The 17407-nt window shown below is 41.1% G+C and overlaps 1 protein-coding gene across 1 annotated transcript in view; it reads left to right on the plus strand.

Moving 5' to 3' along the window:
* The window catches only part of GMCL1 (germ cell-less 1, spermatogenesis associated), a 556440-nt gene that overhangs the window by 463944 nt on the left and 75089 nt on the right, over positions 1-17407 (plus strand). Inside the window, exon 13 of the mRNA XM_069214203.1 lies at positions 2680-2767. Within this exon, the coding sequence (XP_069070304.1) occupies positions 2680-2767 (88 nt within the window). The remainder of the gene's footprint in view (positions 1-2679; positions 2768-17407) is intronic.

A 17407-nucleotide genomic window follows, 5' to 3' on the forward strand; every position in this document is an offset into this window, starting at 1 on the left:
CCAATCACCACTCCGTTTGAGCCGCTTCACAACTTATTCCTCATGGCTCCTTACTATTAAGACTGTTTTCCTCATTACCATCGACTCGGCATGGTGTGTGTGAGCTTCAGGATCTGTGTGCTAACCCACCGTGCACTTCTTTCTTCTCAGACAAACTGGATCTGTGGGCTTATAGCATTCTTCCTGGCAAAAGTTGTGACTCTGTTCTACGTTGGCCAAACCGTCACCCTGCTGGCGTTCTATTGTCTGCGTCACCCCCTCTAAGAAGGAGGAGAGGCTCCATCTCTTAGACCCCAAGCATGCGCTGAGCTTCCTCACAGATGGTCCCAAAGACCACCAGGTGGATGAGTAGCCCTTTATGGGTTTCACTGGTGCAAAGAAAGGCAGCCTATGCAAATGTGATAGCTCCATTGGAGTGTCTCTTAAGCAGACGATGCCCAAGCAAGAGGTGTCTGGCTACCATAGTATGTTTTAATTTGTTGCAAGAGCAGAAGTCAGCTGCACACCTCCTTTCAACTGGCTCATCAAATAAGTCAACATTTGAAATGAATCATGCTGCTGATTTTCTTTTTCTTAAAACTGTTGCAATTGAAATATTGACAACCCTAGTGTACAGTATAATTCTGCAAAATGGGCTTACTTATAACATATTGCTCAGTTTCTATTGCTAAGATTGGTTCAGCATAAATGCTGCCAGATCAGATAACAAAATATTTCCATTGTTTACCTTTAATACACTATTTCCATTGAATGGGTGAAAAGATAGCAATCATGCTGAATTGATTTACTTTAGGTGATTTTTCAGGTTTACTTATATTTTTTAATATTGTGTCTCAGCCTGCAGCTAGCTTCAATAGAAATGCATGCCTTTCTGCCAGTGTATCACGTTTAGCCTGTCTTGGCATTTAGCCAATACATCGGGCAAGCTAGGATTTTAGAGTCAATTGTTACAGAGGTAAAATTGAAACTACCAGGCCCTAATGTAGACCTTGAGTTTTCATGTTGTTAAGTGTAACGATTAGGCCAAGGCATTTTACTATAAAAGAGCTTTAAAATTTCTATTAGCCTTTCATCTCTAGAAGCAGACAGCTGTGGGGCGTTGTTGAGCCTAAATTGTGTAACCCTTTTTGTGAGTGAGGAAAACTAAAGGGATGGGTGGAATGCTTACATTAATCTCATCCACTTGTATTAATTTTGCACCACATCCTAGTAAACTGTTGTCACTCTAGAGAGAGATCATTTAGAAATCGTCTTTGTTCCTTCTCCGATAAGAACAGTGCAGCACAAACCCCCAGCTCACTTAACCACCAAATGGGAAAACAAGAATCCCCAGATCAATTTAGGCCTATTCAGGGTTCATTGGTGAGGAAGAAGGTCTGCATAGAAATAAGTTTGTTCTCTAGCATTGCACAGTTGTGAACAAAATTGCAGAAGGCATTGCTGCTTATGTATCATCAATAAGAATAAACATGTTAAGCTCTTGAGTGGAGTGTATTTCACTTTGGTTGAGTAGATAATTTACTAGACTTATAGATCTGAAGATCTCTAAGTTTCTCGAGTCATATTAATGTCTAGATAGGGACACAATCGTGACCATAGTAGATGGTCACCCTCAGACCTTACCATTGTTATCTGGAAATGTGTAGTCAATTACCATTTTTTCTTTGATGGAAAAGGCTTGGTAAACGAAGTCTAGGCTCTAGAGATCCCTTGAAGGACCTATTTTAAGAGTCAGTCATGCCCCAAATGCATGCTGGTAATCTCAGGCTTCTGTCGTACCAAATGTAGGAAATTGACTTCACAAACTACCATTAGGGCAGCACAGCACCTATCTGTATACCTACTTAGGCAATAAAGCGACAAATATGCATAGTAAGAGTATTTAAACTTCTATCAGTTTCATTGTTACATTTATTAAGCATTTTAACATACAGACAACACCCTACCTATCGGTCTCTTAAATGGTTACCAGTTTTCCGGCAATAGTGTCCTTCCATAGTTCATACACAGTCCATCCCCACCCATCTTCCCTTCACTGAATATCCGCAGCATATTTCAATACTGAAAAAATAATGAATGTGAAATGTTACATTTTTCAAATCTGAAGGGTGTTTTATGGCTTTGATAACTTTTAAGAAGATGAGACACTTTACCAGCTGTAAAGTGTTTTTCTTATGTTTGCGTTTTTGATTTTCGAGAAATGTACAAAATTATTTTTCTTCTTTGTCTTTTCAAAACAAGCAAGTCAGTATTTAAATTAAAAATGTAGTTGTTTTCCGTGGTCCAGCCAGGTGGCCATAAGGTATTCCAAGGTTAAAACTCTTGACAGGACAGTCTCCCTCCAAGGGAAAATATAAGCTTGGTGGTTATGAGAAACACAGTAGGGAAATAAGAGTTAATTATCAATCTGGTAGATTTAGTTTGAATAGAAGCAGATCCTTAATGTGATGATTCAAAATGTATTTAAAAACAGTTGTTGCCAGAGAAAAGCAATGTAAATATATTTGTATATATCATGTACTTTGCCATTGGCCTTACTTCTGATGATTGCAGGTGGCCCAATATATTGCCAATTCAGCTACACATTGAAGAAACCAAACTGCAGATTAGGAGAGGTAGTCTGGATAAGATGGTCATCTTGATTAATAATTCTTATGCTTTGCCCTTTCTTTTCTGTAGGCTACGTCTGGCATCGTTTGATAACTCTGGTAAAGTTATCTGCAGTCGGACAAGTGGCTATCAAATCCTCACACTTGAAAAAGATCAGGTACTGTTGAGGTTTCTAATTTGTATAAACATTGTTTTGTTAATGAAAATGTGTTCACAATTTCAAATATAGTTTTTCATGGTGGTAATTTCCTTAATGTTCATGAAAATTAACAGCTTAATTTTAATGAAAATAAATGTATCCCACAAAAATCTTTTAAGGTTTGTTGAAGGATATATTTTTTAAACCAGATAAGAATTAAAAGTATGTGACTAAAAAGCAGTTTTGCAGCTTCAAGTCCGTTTTAAATTCCCTTTTCAGAAAGCAATCAGAAGAGCTAATCTTTTGTCATAAGAGTTTAAAGAATTGAAGGGCTGACTATGTATTTGACAGTTAGCTATCGGTTTAGTATCTAGCTCTCCTTCTTTTGCGCTCTCACTCAAGAGATCACTGTGTGGAACACATATCCAATTTCTGCACTTGACTGCCTGACTCATGAGTTCTGGACATTTAAATATGCCGCAGTCTGTATGTGCCTTCGGAGAGTTTACCAAGGCTGTGCCATATGGTCCCCTTACACCTTAAAATCCAGCATATCTTGCATTTTTGGCCAAATCTGGCTTGCACGTTTTCTGAATAAAGACTCATCTGAATTCCTGAACGATATAATAAGTATTTAATTCACATCCAAGCTTAAAGATCCTTTAAAGCAGTTAAAGCTGCTCTTCTAATGTGTTGGGGAGCTTCATGGAGACTGAATATTCTCGATACACCGTTTCTGGATACTGCTATCGGAGACCTGGCTCCAGAATATAATATACACTATTGATACAGAACTTTCTTTGGATCCTGTTCAGTTGAGATAACAGTAATCTTAACACTTGGCTTTGGCTTTTATTATTCGTTTTATTTTTAAATAACTCTTGTTGGCCAGACTGGCTTTCTATTCAGTTCCAGTGTTTATGAATTTAAAAATAAAGATCCTTGGGTGTGAAATGTTACTATTTATCCTTGTTCTGGGCCCTTGCCAGCTTCATTCAATCCCTAACCTTCTCTGGCAGCTTCCTGGGAATATCAGTAGAATAAATACAGAAAAAGTGATTTAAACTTGTTAGCATAAGCTATCCTCAAACTTGAGAGCTAAGTATCACTGAAGTGGCTTTTTAAAGTTGGTATAGTGTATTTCATTTATATGAGGGTGTCTGACTATTTTTTAAAACTTATTTCAATTTCCTTTCGGAATCAAAATATGACTACACCAGCTAAGCTGTTTTTTTAGGGCTTGCGTTCTAAATCAGGTAAAAGCAGCCTTTTAGATGGGTATGAAAAAGTGTTGGAAACTTATTTCTTTATAAAAAATGTTTCAGGAAATCATTCATATGGGGATATATTAGTGTGCATTAATGTACTGATGGTGCCTATCATGCAGAACAAGGATTTCAAGTAAGCATTTTGTCCTTCCTCCATCACAGACTCTTTACTGTTATTCGTGATTACAATATTAATTGTAATCCTGTGGAGTATCAGAACACTTTAAAAGTATTATAATACAAATCTTACTGCCTGCTTCACTAGGTAATTAATCATTTCTAGAGACTGTAAGAGACTGGGACATTGCAGCCTTTTTTCTGTTATGAGTTATGGGTCCTCTCCCCAAAACTCTTTCTCCAGGACTTTATTAACCAAGACCTTTATTACAGATCAAATTACCCTCACTACTTTTGAGGCTTTTTAGACATGACACTGAGGGCCGAGGTCTTTGTCAGTGGATGAAGAGCTATAAAAGCCTACCATCAGTGCTTAAGTTCTAAATACAAACTTGCCGGTACCCAAAGCTCTAATTTGAAAATTGTGGCTGCTGCATTTAAATGTGCGAGCACTGAATACTGAGGCAGCTTAATCCTAAAGTGCTCTCTGGCCTCTTAAATCCATTTACAGCCACTGCCTGCCCCTTCAACTCTCTCTTGTATTTTCCGCCCTTTGTGATACCTTTTCATTTGTCTCTTCTTCTATCTTTCCCACGTGTCTTTTGCTTGCAGTAAATGTCTGATGCAGAAAAATAATTCCCAGCCCTCAGAAATAAGTGCCGGTGCCCCCCACTAGAAACCACAGCTTAAATTAAGCACTGCCTACCATAGCTTCATTGTCCCATATAAAACAGTGTGTGGACGAATCAGGTAATTTACAGAAACAGATGATAAATGTTCCAATTTTACCTATTTAGGTTTACGCCTTTGATTATTGAAGCATGCTACTGCACCAAAAAATAAGATTTCATTGACTGACAGGATTTTTGGGACAAGCAATGGTAGTTTGTATTACCCAGCACCGGCCCTATAATAGACTCTCATGAACTATTCCCCCGCTGGGATTTTCTGGTAGTTTAGAACAACCATAATTGTTATTAAAATGGTAATATGCCTAAGGAGGGGTTTGGTTAATAGCAAATCCACTATATTCGAAAGCATCTAAACGTCAACCTTTCAGGTGAAAACAGCAGCACTTGCCCATTCATTTAAAAACCATCACAGATCAGATTTTATACCACACATCGGTGGTAAGCAGGCACCCCAGCAAATCTCTGCTCTGTCTGATACATTTATCTCAGAAAATTTGGATTTTATCTGTTCCCCCTCCCTGGACGACCTCAGATACATGACTTCATAACAATGACATGAGTGTGTTTCTAGAGATTTTGTAAATTGGGTAGGGAAACTTTGCCAATGACAAATTCTCCACAGAAGGAAAAGAAATCTCTTTTTAAGACCTGTTCCGTTCAACTTGTGGATTGAAGAAACTATTTATGCATGATACTTATCTTAAAGGCATTTAATACCTCTGTCCCCAACATAAGGCATAAAAAGCCAACACCTGAAAGAATTTTCTCAACAAAAAGCACTTCAAGACAGAGACAGGTGCCTGCCCCGTATTCTTTCAGGGTCACAAGAGAAATTCTTCCAGTCCTGGAGATGCCGCTTTAGGGTATGATACTGCGTGAAGCACCCCTCTAGCATCTCCCACAAAAATGTAGAGTCCTCTAAAGTGCTCACGAAGAAAGCGCCTGTAAAACCAGTGTCACTTTCCTAAAACCAGTCCATTTCTTTTGCAGTAGATAAACATCACTTTGACTCTTTGCCCTTAAAAGTGGTGCTAAACCCAGCTGCAGAAGATGTGCTGATACCTTTCCCAATAAAATCCATCATCTAATATCAAGATCTTGTCATCTATCAAATCACTGTTGAAGGGCATCTTGTCATTAATGGATACCTCGTCATCAACTACCTTGTTGGTGACAGACTCTAGCTGTCAACTGTCATCATTGAGATGACCGTCTTGCGGGCAGTCACACCACTGTTAATGGCTGTTGCGTCATCAATGATAACTCTGTAGTCTAGTACACCATTCCTACCAGCAATCTTGGATTTTTGCACCATTGCAATCATCAGTCACTAGAGGTGCTAATGAAGCCCTAGAACACACAGTTTTTAGATTGCCTACAGTCCATGTATTTGAGGCTTCATTATGTTCCTGTTTATAAGTATGAACCGACACATGATGTGGGACTTTCTGAAAATCAGGGTCAATATAATGACTCTGAGAAGTTATCAAGATGAACCTCATTACAAGTGACACCTACATAAGTAAATATACTACCCCCAAGAATCACAGAAGGTGCAAGCTGATGTAGATTTCTGTAAGTCATTCCAGCAGATGACAGAAAATGTGTGTGCTAAACTGGTAAATCCACCTCTGCCTCAAAGGCTTCCTTTGCCTCTTGCAAATCAGTCTTATTGAGCAGTTCAATTTGATTTGGTAACCCCACCCCAACATCCTCTATTGCCAAGATAATAGATTCCTCCACCCAGCCTATGCAACCATGTTCACCTACAGTCCTAAGGGATTTGTGATACCCCCCCCCCCTCCACACACACTCCAGAGGATATGGATAGTCTTACGGAGAGGGAGATCAATGTGAAATCTAATAATGTGGTGAGTGATCAACCAGATGATCACTCTGAACTGGAGACCGATGATGGCCAAACCACAGGAGACTAGGAAGAGGTCCTAATAGCAGATGGGGTTCAAGATACATCTGCACCATTTGAAGGTCTGCTAGATTACATATTCAAGTTGTGTGCACTTCTGGAGAGAACTGTGAAGGTAGGTCTTCATATGACATCAGCAGACCAATTGTAGTTCTTATATGAATTTAAAGAACAACCAAAAAGATTTATAAGGACAATTCCTATATTTGCAAGAAGTGGGTGTTAAAGTTATGAAGATGCCAGAGTCTGTTCTGGCTCCATTTCCTGGATTGGCAAAAAATAGTGAACTGCATTCTGCTCCAGGCTTTCTAATGGGCCATCCTCGTCCAGATTATGTATTTGCTGCAGCAGTCCAGCAAAGATCTCACAACCCAAACAACGCCTTCCTACATGCCATCAACGCCTTATCTAGGAGAGTTAGCTCCATGGTTGCAGTGTCTATGAGACAGTGAATATTCTTACCGTCTTCATTTGCTTCAGTCAACAGATGTGGAGTGGCGTGCCACTGCTCCTATACCATTCTAGAAAACAACCAAGACACAGTGAAATAAATTATAAGGGAAAGAGTAAATGCCTCAGCTGCTGTTACTAATGTCAATGTGGGCTTCCATCAGGTAGTGGGAGAAGCCGTTCTCCATTGATGAGGATGACTAAAGAGCAATTTGTTTCACCCTTAGGAACAGGGGAACGTGCTGGGTATGCCATTCGATGGCCAGACACTCTTCAACAAGCATTTAGATGAGGCACTTTAAAGCATCAGGACTGGTACTGACACAGCAAGGCCCTGGGTGTTACTCCAGGTTTTCAAACCTTTTGTATTTCAGGCTCCAGTAGAAGACACTAGTACTGGGGAAGCCCTCACAATATCGACTCCAGAAGGCACAACATGGCCCAAACCCTCAATCCTACAATGACCAGAGACATTCCGGATCTCTGTGACAAAATACAATAAGCAGCCTCAAAAAAGGAGAGGAGCCTTCGAGGCTCAAAGGCAAGACACCCATAAGCAAGCCTAATTTCTTACCACTACCGGCTACGCCCTGTGTCCATTCAGTAGGAGGCAACATTTCAGTTTATGCTGTGTGTGTGTGGAATGGGAAAAGAGCACTTGAACAGTTGGGTACTTCAGTTATTTTACAGATATATCTTGTAATTCCTGTCTAAGCTGCCATGTTACCCACTAATCTTGGTGATTCTTCCTCATTTGCAACAGTGGCAAAGGAGTGATAAAGAAGGTTCCTAAAAATCAATGCAACCAAAGCTTCCACTCAAGGGTTTTCCAAGTCAAACTGAAAATTGGTGTCTGGGGACACATTTTAGATCTCCGGGAAATAAACAAGTTTCTTAAGTCTCAATTCTTCATGGTGGTCACACTTAATGATGTATTTTTTCTTCCACAAGAAGGGAAGTTCTTGATATCCTTAGACCTAGAGGATGCTTACTTTCATATCCATATTCCTCAAAACCACAGACGGTGTAATAAGTGTTCTGTGGCTGGACAGCGCTGTAAATTCAAGCTTAAACATCTAGCAAGCCCCAGGTGTCTTCACTACGTCCCTAATGGTGCTGAAACACATCTATGCAAGATAGGTGGCCAATTCTAGCTATAACTCAAGTGTTTGCTCATAGAAGCAGGAGAGAGGGGCAGAATTATCATCTGCCAAGTTTTTTTGCATTATCCATTTTCTGGGGCATACTGATAAAGAGGCTGAATCATCCCTACCACCTGTTACTACACTGACTTTCCTTGGAGCACTCCTCTTCACTTCACTCGAAAAAGCATTTTCTTCACCAGATTAAGTGGCAAAGATGGTGCTTCTAGCCACAACCATTCCTGTGCTCTCTGTTGCACCAGTGTGACACTACATCTTTTTTCTAAGCCTCAGATTATCCTGCCTACTTCTAATCCCACTGTACAAACTGCAGATAAGACCCTTTCAGAAAGATTTAGTCAGTGGAAGCAGACTGTAAGATTATGGAATCAAAGGGTGTCAGTTACCTGCTGCTTGTAGCAAGTATTGGTTTGGTGGAGAATGCCAGACAAATGTAGAAAAGGCCAGCCTTTTTAAAGTCTGCAACCCCAAACACTAATGATCATAGATGAGTCGATGGAAGGATGAAGCTTACACATGCAGTATTTGATGGTTTAAAGCAGATGGTCCGTGACTGAGAAGATTCTACACAGTAGTGAAATCAAACTTCAAGCCATTCACGTATGCCACCAGCATTCCTTCCCTGCTTTTGCAGTACCCAGTCCTCATTTGAATGGACAACATAACTTAAGTACATTAAATATTAAATGGTGGAACGGAATCTTGTCTCTTGTCTTGTCAGTACCCCAGCAGTTGTGGGATTGGACAACAGCCAACATCAAGCTGAATGCAGAACATTTGCTGGGTCTGCAAAACAAACAAGCAGCCACTCTCAATTTTTCTCTCTGAGTGCCACATGTAGGGTCTGCACAGTGGCCAGTTAAAAGAGCTGTTAAAATGCTGGAGTCATGGTCCGATCTGTTGGCTACCAGGGACAACAGGAAATGCTTTCTCTTAGCCAGTAGCCATTATCAACAGGGACATCGGGCAAAGAGTTTTCAGTAAGATGGTGCAACATTTTTCTACTATTTCCCCTGGTCCTGAGGGGTCTCAGAAAAGTGAAGGAGTCTTGCAAATTGATACCTATCACTGGTGGGTGGCCTAGACAGTAAAGGTACACTGAGCTTGTATGTCTCTCAAGTACTCCTCTGTTTTTATGATTTTTTAACGATCCACCCAAATCTACTGCACAGGCAAGGGGGACAAAAGGGAGTCAAATTCTCCATCACACTCTGAACTAAATTGGCTGGATCCTGAAGACCTACAGTTTGGTCACTAGGTTATTTCACAGGACTGCAGGGATATTTTGGCATAAGCTTGTAAACCATTCACTTAAAAAATGTGCAACGCAAAGCAGAAACATTTCTGGCACGCTGTTAAAAACTTAAATCCAGTAGCAGTCAAAACCCGTCAGATATTACTTATGATCAAATTCAGCTTCAAGCAAACTTTCATCAAAGTTTGTCTGGCTACAGATTCCAGATACAGGCATTTGTCTCATCCACTTTTTGTTCTCTTAACGGACTATAAACGCAGTTAAAGAAAATAGCTGTTTTGAGTTTTCATCCAGTGAAATGGCCACCAGTAACTCAGGCCATCTCAGTTTGAACCTATTCATAAAGCCAAGTTGAAATTTCTCTCTTGAAAATCTGCACTGCTTTTTGCCTTGATATCTTTGCGAAACAAAATAGCGAGTTGCAAGCCCTTACTGTTATGAAACCCTTCCTTCATTTCTCAGAGGGTAGGTTTGGTAGTGTGCCCAAATACTAAGTTTATGCTCAAACTACTTTCAGACTTTTACCCCAGTGAGCCAGTGGATTTCCTTTCCTTTTTTCCAAGCTGTACCAGTCAGTGCTGAAAAGTCTGTGCACTTTTTTTGGATGTCCACAAGCACATCAAATCTTATCTTAATAAAACTAAAGACATAGGACAAACTTATTAGCTGTTTGTGTCCTTCAGTCTTCCTGGTACAGGCAATACCCTTTCTAAATAAGGACTATTGAGATGGCTCTTAGCTTGCATTGTTTTTTGGTACATAAAGGGGAATATATCGCTAAGAGGAAGTGTGATGGCGCCCTCAACCAGAGGTGTTTCGGCAACCACATCCTAGTATCCAGGAGTACCTAGGTCAAGCATTGATCTGTAAAAGCAAGCTAATATTTACCAAGTACTTTTACCGGATGGGATACATCTGAAGATTCTTCAGTGGGAGATCAGCAGTCTTTTTAGATTATTTGAGCCCATTTCCCATTTTTTTAATTATAGTTGACTACTAACTATTATAATTCACACATGTGAATCTAAGAAAGCTCCACCTCTAGAGACAAGGCAAGATACTTTTAACAATAGGTCCATAGCTTGTGCAGTAGGTACACATGTGTAGCATACACCTGCCATCTAGTGTTTGAATCCGATTTTTGCAAGTTTTCTCCTCTAAGAAATCACGAAATGTGATGCAAGTCCTCCTCTTGGTGCACTTTGAGCATAGGCACCAACTCATGCTAGATTTTGTTTCTGCCATCAACTTCTGACATATACCGAGTGGGCTCCAAGTACGCCTTGTCTTGAACACATTTCTTTAGACCCGTTCAGTTCCTTTTCAATCTCTTAGTGCTTGATTCAGGCATTTTCTGGGCTTCGAGGGCCTCGTGCCGTCGCCAGGCTTTCATCGCCAGAGAATGCTGCATGGAAAGCCACTCCATACAGGGGCTCAGTTTGAAAACAGCAGCCCTTTAAATAGAGGTGTGAAGATGGATGTTGGCAAGACAAACTCAGCTGAGAGGGAGTATAACAAATGCTTCTACATTGTAACAAAAGGGGTAAGGGCAAAGGTGTCTAAAGTAAAGGAGCTGCCACATCCAGACAGTGACCTGCTCCACCTCCCCTCATAACATGTCATCTGTGTAGGGGTGCATAACAACTCTTCTGCATGTCATTCCTCTCCTCAACAGGGTGATAACATGTCACGCTTGATCTCAAGGACACCTGATTCCACATACCCATCCGCTCTGCTCATCAACTGTACCTTTGTTTTGGGATTAGTAGTCACTGCTACCAATTCTGAGTACTTCCTTTTGTAGTCACCACTGCTCCTGTGGTGTTTACGAAGTGCCTTGCAGTTCAGTGTTATGAAGCAGCGAGTTGTCGCATCGCTCTTTGCTGGGGGACAGCAACAACTTGTTGCAAGTGAGACCTTTTGCAGACCCTATAATGTAGACGACCATTACCACAGAAGACTCTCTCTCCGTGTGAGATGCGTATCTGAACAATATGCCATGCAGAGAATGTAGCCTTCTCAACCAAAGGGTCACCACCTAAACTAGCCAAAGTAACTAGCCATTCACATGTCTCTCAAAGCCTTCCTACAAGTCATTTGAGACAAAGTAGTCCTCATCATGACAGACAATGCAACTATTATGTATTACCTGCAGAAAGAGGATGCCACACAGTCCTCACAGCTATCTCAGTTATCGCAGGGGATTTGACATCAGGCACTTCGTCACAACATTCACCTGGTGGTAAAACATCTTCTGGGAGTAGATGACTATGTAAACCTGCTTTGCAGGACACATCATCAAGTCCACGAGTGAGAAATCCACTTGCAAGTACTACATAGGTACTTCCAGCATTGAGTAACTCCACTGATAGACCTGTTCGCCACACCTGAAAACACGAAATTCCCAGAATTTTGCCTCCTGGTACCCACAGTCCATGGGCAATGAACTGTGGATGAATTGGTCACAGATATTTGTCTACAATTTTGTAATCATCCCACTGCTTCATATTTGTCGTGAGGAAGTTGAGGCAAACATGACTTTCGCTCATTCTTGTAGTTCCAACCTGGTTCAGACAACTCTGTAACTTCACTCTTCTGGAGATATCCGTTAGCCCTTATGAGAGGCTCCAGCTCAAGCTGGACCTTCTCATTCAGAAGAAAGGTTGAGTTAGCCATCCACATCCCAGACAGCTCAACCTTGAGATTTGGCTCCTGAGGTCCTAGAATTCAGACACTTAAACCTTCCCCACAAATTAATGTCCCATCTTAAAGGAAGTCCAACAGCCACAACACTGGGCTGTTACAATGGGAAATTAGGAGTTTTACATTTTATTTCCAAAAACCTGGTACCTCTAAAGTCTTAGATCCACAATAATATTGGTTACCTCTTGCTTTAAAAAAAACAAAAAACAAAAAAAAAAGCCGGCCTTGCCTACACCTCCACCTGCTTTTACTCAGCAACACTTGCAGCCTGCATGCAGAATAAGAAACCTTTATCTGTCTTTAAAATACCAGTTCGGTTATACTTCCAAGTGGTCATCCTGTTTTAGTGTGGAATCTGAGTAGGGTGCTCACAAGGCTTATGGTGCTACCTTATGAACATGTGACTCATGCCTCCTCAAATTTCTCTCCACGAAGGTTGCCTTTCAGATGGCCATTAACGTACTTTAACACCATAAGCGAACTGCAAGAGCTCACCTTCTAAGAGCCCTCCTTTCAGGTCCAGAAGGACAGGGTTGTTGTTAGATCCAGTCTGAAGTTCTTCCCTATTGTGTCACCCATCCATCTTAATCAGACCATTGAGCTTTCATCCTTGGTTCCACAACCGGATTTGGTTGAGGGAAAGAGCATGACACATTTGTCAAATGAGCTCCCATGTACTACATTGACGGGACCAAGCCTCGGCATGGTTAGGTGTGTAGTCAGTTGTGTCCAAACCTGCTAACGTAAAGCAAAGAGTTCTAACTGCTCCACCCAGGGTGCATTTCATTCGTAAGAAAGGAGCAACTATTGCCTTCCCTAGAAAACACAAAACATTGGTAAGGCAACCACTTGGTCAACAGCACACACTTCTACCAAGCACTACTGTGTGGACATCTTAGCCTGTCAGCAGCTAAAGTAGGCCAGATGGTGTAAAGGACCTTGTTTCAGACACTGGCATAATTCATACTTTAGCCACCGCTTCTGGAGAGCACTGGTTTACAGTCCGTGGTCTACAGCCTCACATGCTGTGAAACAAAAATGCAATGTATCATGTACGTATCAGTTCATAGCCTGAAGTGCTGTAGATTGAGACGCGCCTGCCTCACTCCCCTGAACATTTGTAGATCTCTTACAGTGTTTCCACTGCACATTGTGCTTGACACACCTTACTTGAGTTCATATTCCATACATACATCCCCTGCTGTGTAAAAACAATCCAACATGTAATCTATGCCCATGCATAATGTACATCAAGATGAGGAGTCCCAGTATGTCTCAGACTTGGGAGACTACTTTGAAGAAAACCAACTTGCAAGCATCTGAGCCAAATACTAGATGGCATGAGCATGCTACGCAAGTGAATCTAAAGCACTACAGGCTATGAGCAAGTACTTAAAGGGTAAGTAGCATTTCCTTGTGCAGCACAGGTCTCTTAAGTTCACATGAGACCCAACCTCCTCCCTAGTCAGAGCCTCACTAGTTGCTACCCTGCCACTCGTGTTTTGAAAATCTGAGCAATGATGGGCTCTATGGCATGCATGACTGCTGGTGCATTCTCCTGATTGGCTGAGATGTGACTTCGTTTCAGTGATGTACATGCACAACTAAAAACACAGTTCCTAGGCTCATGAGCATTTTAACAATGTTTGTTACTATTTTAATCTTCTGTGGATTCCCAGCCTAACTTACTCCTGCCTCCTGCCTCAGCCAGGTGGTGTTCACTGAGTCACAAATGAAAATACATTGCACTTTCAGAAAGACCTATTCTCAGCCCTTTGATTCAGTCAGCTCTGATGAAAAAAGAAAAGTTGTTTGTATCTATTTCTAGAGATAGCACAAAAATGGCAATGAATGTTTAGATGAGGACTACATCACCCATCCATACAGGGAGTTGTACAATGCTGCATGGGTGCTCTGCCAGGTCTTTGTGAGGAAAAATGGGAAACCTATGGCAGCACCTTCATGTAGAGCTTAGGCACGGTCCCTTGAATCTACAAGGAGAGGGATAAGCAATACCAAGTGATATAAGGATATTTGGGACTCAGATATTGTGAACATAGCACCCAGGAATGTGGGTCACAATGTCTTCCTGTATAAGACTTTTCTGTGTGTCATGACAACCCCAACAATAGACTCAGTAGAATATATCCAGCCTCAGCCTCTGGTACCTGAGGCCACATGACCAGCTCTTGAGACTGCTGACTCCCCTTCTTAAGGGACGTCTTCTTGGAACTTTTTCATTCTCCTTGATATAAATCTAAACAGTCAACTTGTCTCTGGGTTTGCTAGCTTCCGAGATGGTTTCTCAACTCTGCAGCCTCTTCACTGACATGGCCAGTGATTCTCATGTGCTACTATGACCCCGTTGAGCTCATCAGTCTGAAGTCAATAGTTACCCAACAAACTATCTGCTGGGACTGACCTATCAGAGACTTCAGTACGAGCTCATGCACTGTATTGCACCCTCTTAGAACATTACAGTGGTATACTATGTTCAGTAAACCTTCAACACATTATATGTGTTTAGATAGTTTAGTTACGCCATACGCTGCTAGTTAGTAAACATGAATATGAATAGATTGCCTTATGTGCTACACTTGCTCCCCTCCACTTCAATCCATGCCAAACTGCATACATTACCTTGCCTTCATCAGGCTGCCAGGGTTCTTGATCACACTCAGATCTTCTACCACCCTTGTAGGAGAGTAACGCTCAGCAACCACTAAGTACCGGTACAGTTTTCCTTTAGTTAGTCAAAGCATCAGCACTGTAGGCAGACTTCCACCTTCCGGCTGCCATAGTGCTTGGTCATTCCCCTCAAACTATACAGATTTCTTCTAACAGGTAAGAATATTGGTTACTCTGGAGTGTCTATTGACTCCCCTCTTCTCGCACTTTTTTTTCTCTTCACTCCAAGCTAAATCAGAAACCACAGCTTTTAATCAGCGGTAGCGGTATAGCATTCTAGCAGTAGGTCAGATCACCTGTAATGCAACCTACCTAACTATCATGCAACTGCCAGGGTGCTTGGTTACTCCCTGCTTACCAGTAATTGCAACTATGTATTACCCTAATAGGTCAGAAGCCATTTACACATGAGTTTTGTTCATTCCCTCTACACCCTCACCATACTCCTCTTCACCCTCAGCCAAATTTACCAATCTACAAGTGTCTGCACACTAGGACATTCCTACTCTGAAAAGCATTACATGCCATAAACAAACGTTCATAAAATGCCCGCCATCCTTAGATCTGATTCATATCCAACACTAGGACTCCAGTTAACTCAGCTCTAAGCTGTAGGTTACAGTGTCAGATCTGCAAATGCACATTACACTGTAATTACAGATCTAATTGCATCATTTAATCTAGATATCCTGTACTTTACAGAATCATGGTTAAATGGCTTCTCCCATTCTTTTCTTGAAGGTATCCATTCAGATCACACAAACTACTTTTAGCCATCTGCACATAATCTACCACATGTGAACATAAAATCATAATTCAGTAGCCAAATATGCTTCTTATCAAATATCATCTTTCAACATCTAACTTTGGGACTTTAAGGATGACTTGTAAAATTACTAATGTATTTTTAGATCCTTAAAATTGTGTATAGATCTACATGGTGTGCACCTACTCTCTCCACTTAACCCACCCATAAAAATGGACAGATGCTTTACCTCAGCATAGTAGGCTCCAACCTCAAGAGATGCAGCCAGACCATTGAAGTTTTGATCACTTTCCTCTTTCCATTATACTAATACTTCATAATCCCTCCTCTGTCTCCACCAAACAAAATAAGCAAAGTTTGGAAGAGCTTTGTCGATGATATCATAACACAAAAGCAACAATTAATCCTGACAAGTTCCAGGAATACTTCATTCACAGTCTCCCTCCTGTTGATTGGGGCCTCTGCATCTTATAAAGGCACTGGCCTTGTTGAAACATGCAAAACATTATTGATATGAGGTGAGTTTGATCAGTTCTTCCAGAAAATCTGTTGAAAGTTGTCAAAAAAAAAAACCTAGTCAAATCACCCCTTAAAAAGAAACATAACCTTGACCTGAGCCTTCCTTCCAACTATTGACCTGTGGCAAACCTTTATTGGCTGGGCAAAACACTTGAAAAATGAATCTGTCATCAACTTAATGAGTACATGAATAAAGCATATTTGCTAACAGTTTACCAATCAGGATTTAGACCTGGTGTTGGCAATAAAGCATCCTCACTCAAGATCATTGACATCCACCATATTCTTGATGGTGGCGATACATGCCGATCTAAATGCTGCCTTCAGCACTTGTCCATATTCGATTGATAGTCTGACTTTACCAGCGCTTTGGTGTCTGAGGTGCGGTCCTCCGATGTTGAGAATGCAAACTGTGGAACAGCTCACAAACAATGAATTATGTCAATAACATACCCAAACCCTTTCCTATCATTTGTGGAATCCATCTAGTCTTCTACTCTCTCTAACTTGTATGTGGAGCCTCTGTCCAAAATATGTTATGACACTGGAGTCTCATCTGGCTATATACGGATGATGGCCAAATCTGCTCAAATAGCTTTTAAGTTCAGGACATTTGCACAGTGCAGGCATTCTTACTGAAGATGTTTAAGCACTGTCTCACACTAAATTCCCAAAATTATTTTATTATAAGTTCCGAGAAAGCTTTCACAACAGATTTAATAACCTTAATATACCAACTATACCTCATTGCTTTCCCCACCGTCTCTCTGGGGATCACACTGTATACAAACCTCTCAAGGATTCCCCAGGTCAACAAACTGGTAGAATCAGCTAACTTTTAACTCCATGCAATAAAGAAGAAAAAAAAAACACCATATCTCTGCCCTTTCTAAAATCAGCACCTTATGCTCTTATTCTGTCTAGGATGATCATTGGCAACCCTGTAGTGGGGCTCATCCCAAAAAGGGCTGCCATGCCTCTAAAAACAGTCTTACATGCTACTGCAACACGGATGGCATCTACCAAAATCTGACCCCTTTACTCCTGGCACTGCTGAATTACACTGGCTGTTTGTTGAAGCCAGAATGAAATTTAGAGATGGATGCCTGG

This window comes from Pleurodeles waltl, chromosome 11 (assembly GCF_031143425.1).
Source record: "Pleurodeles waltl isolate 20211129_DDA chromosome 11, aPleWal1.hap1.20221129, whole genome shotgun sequence".
NCBI classification, from domain to species: domain Eukaryota; kingdom Metazoa; phylum Chordata; class Amphibia; order Caudata; family Salamandridae; genus Pleurodeles; species Pleurodeles waltl.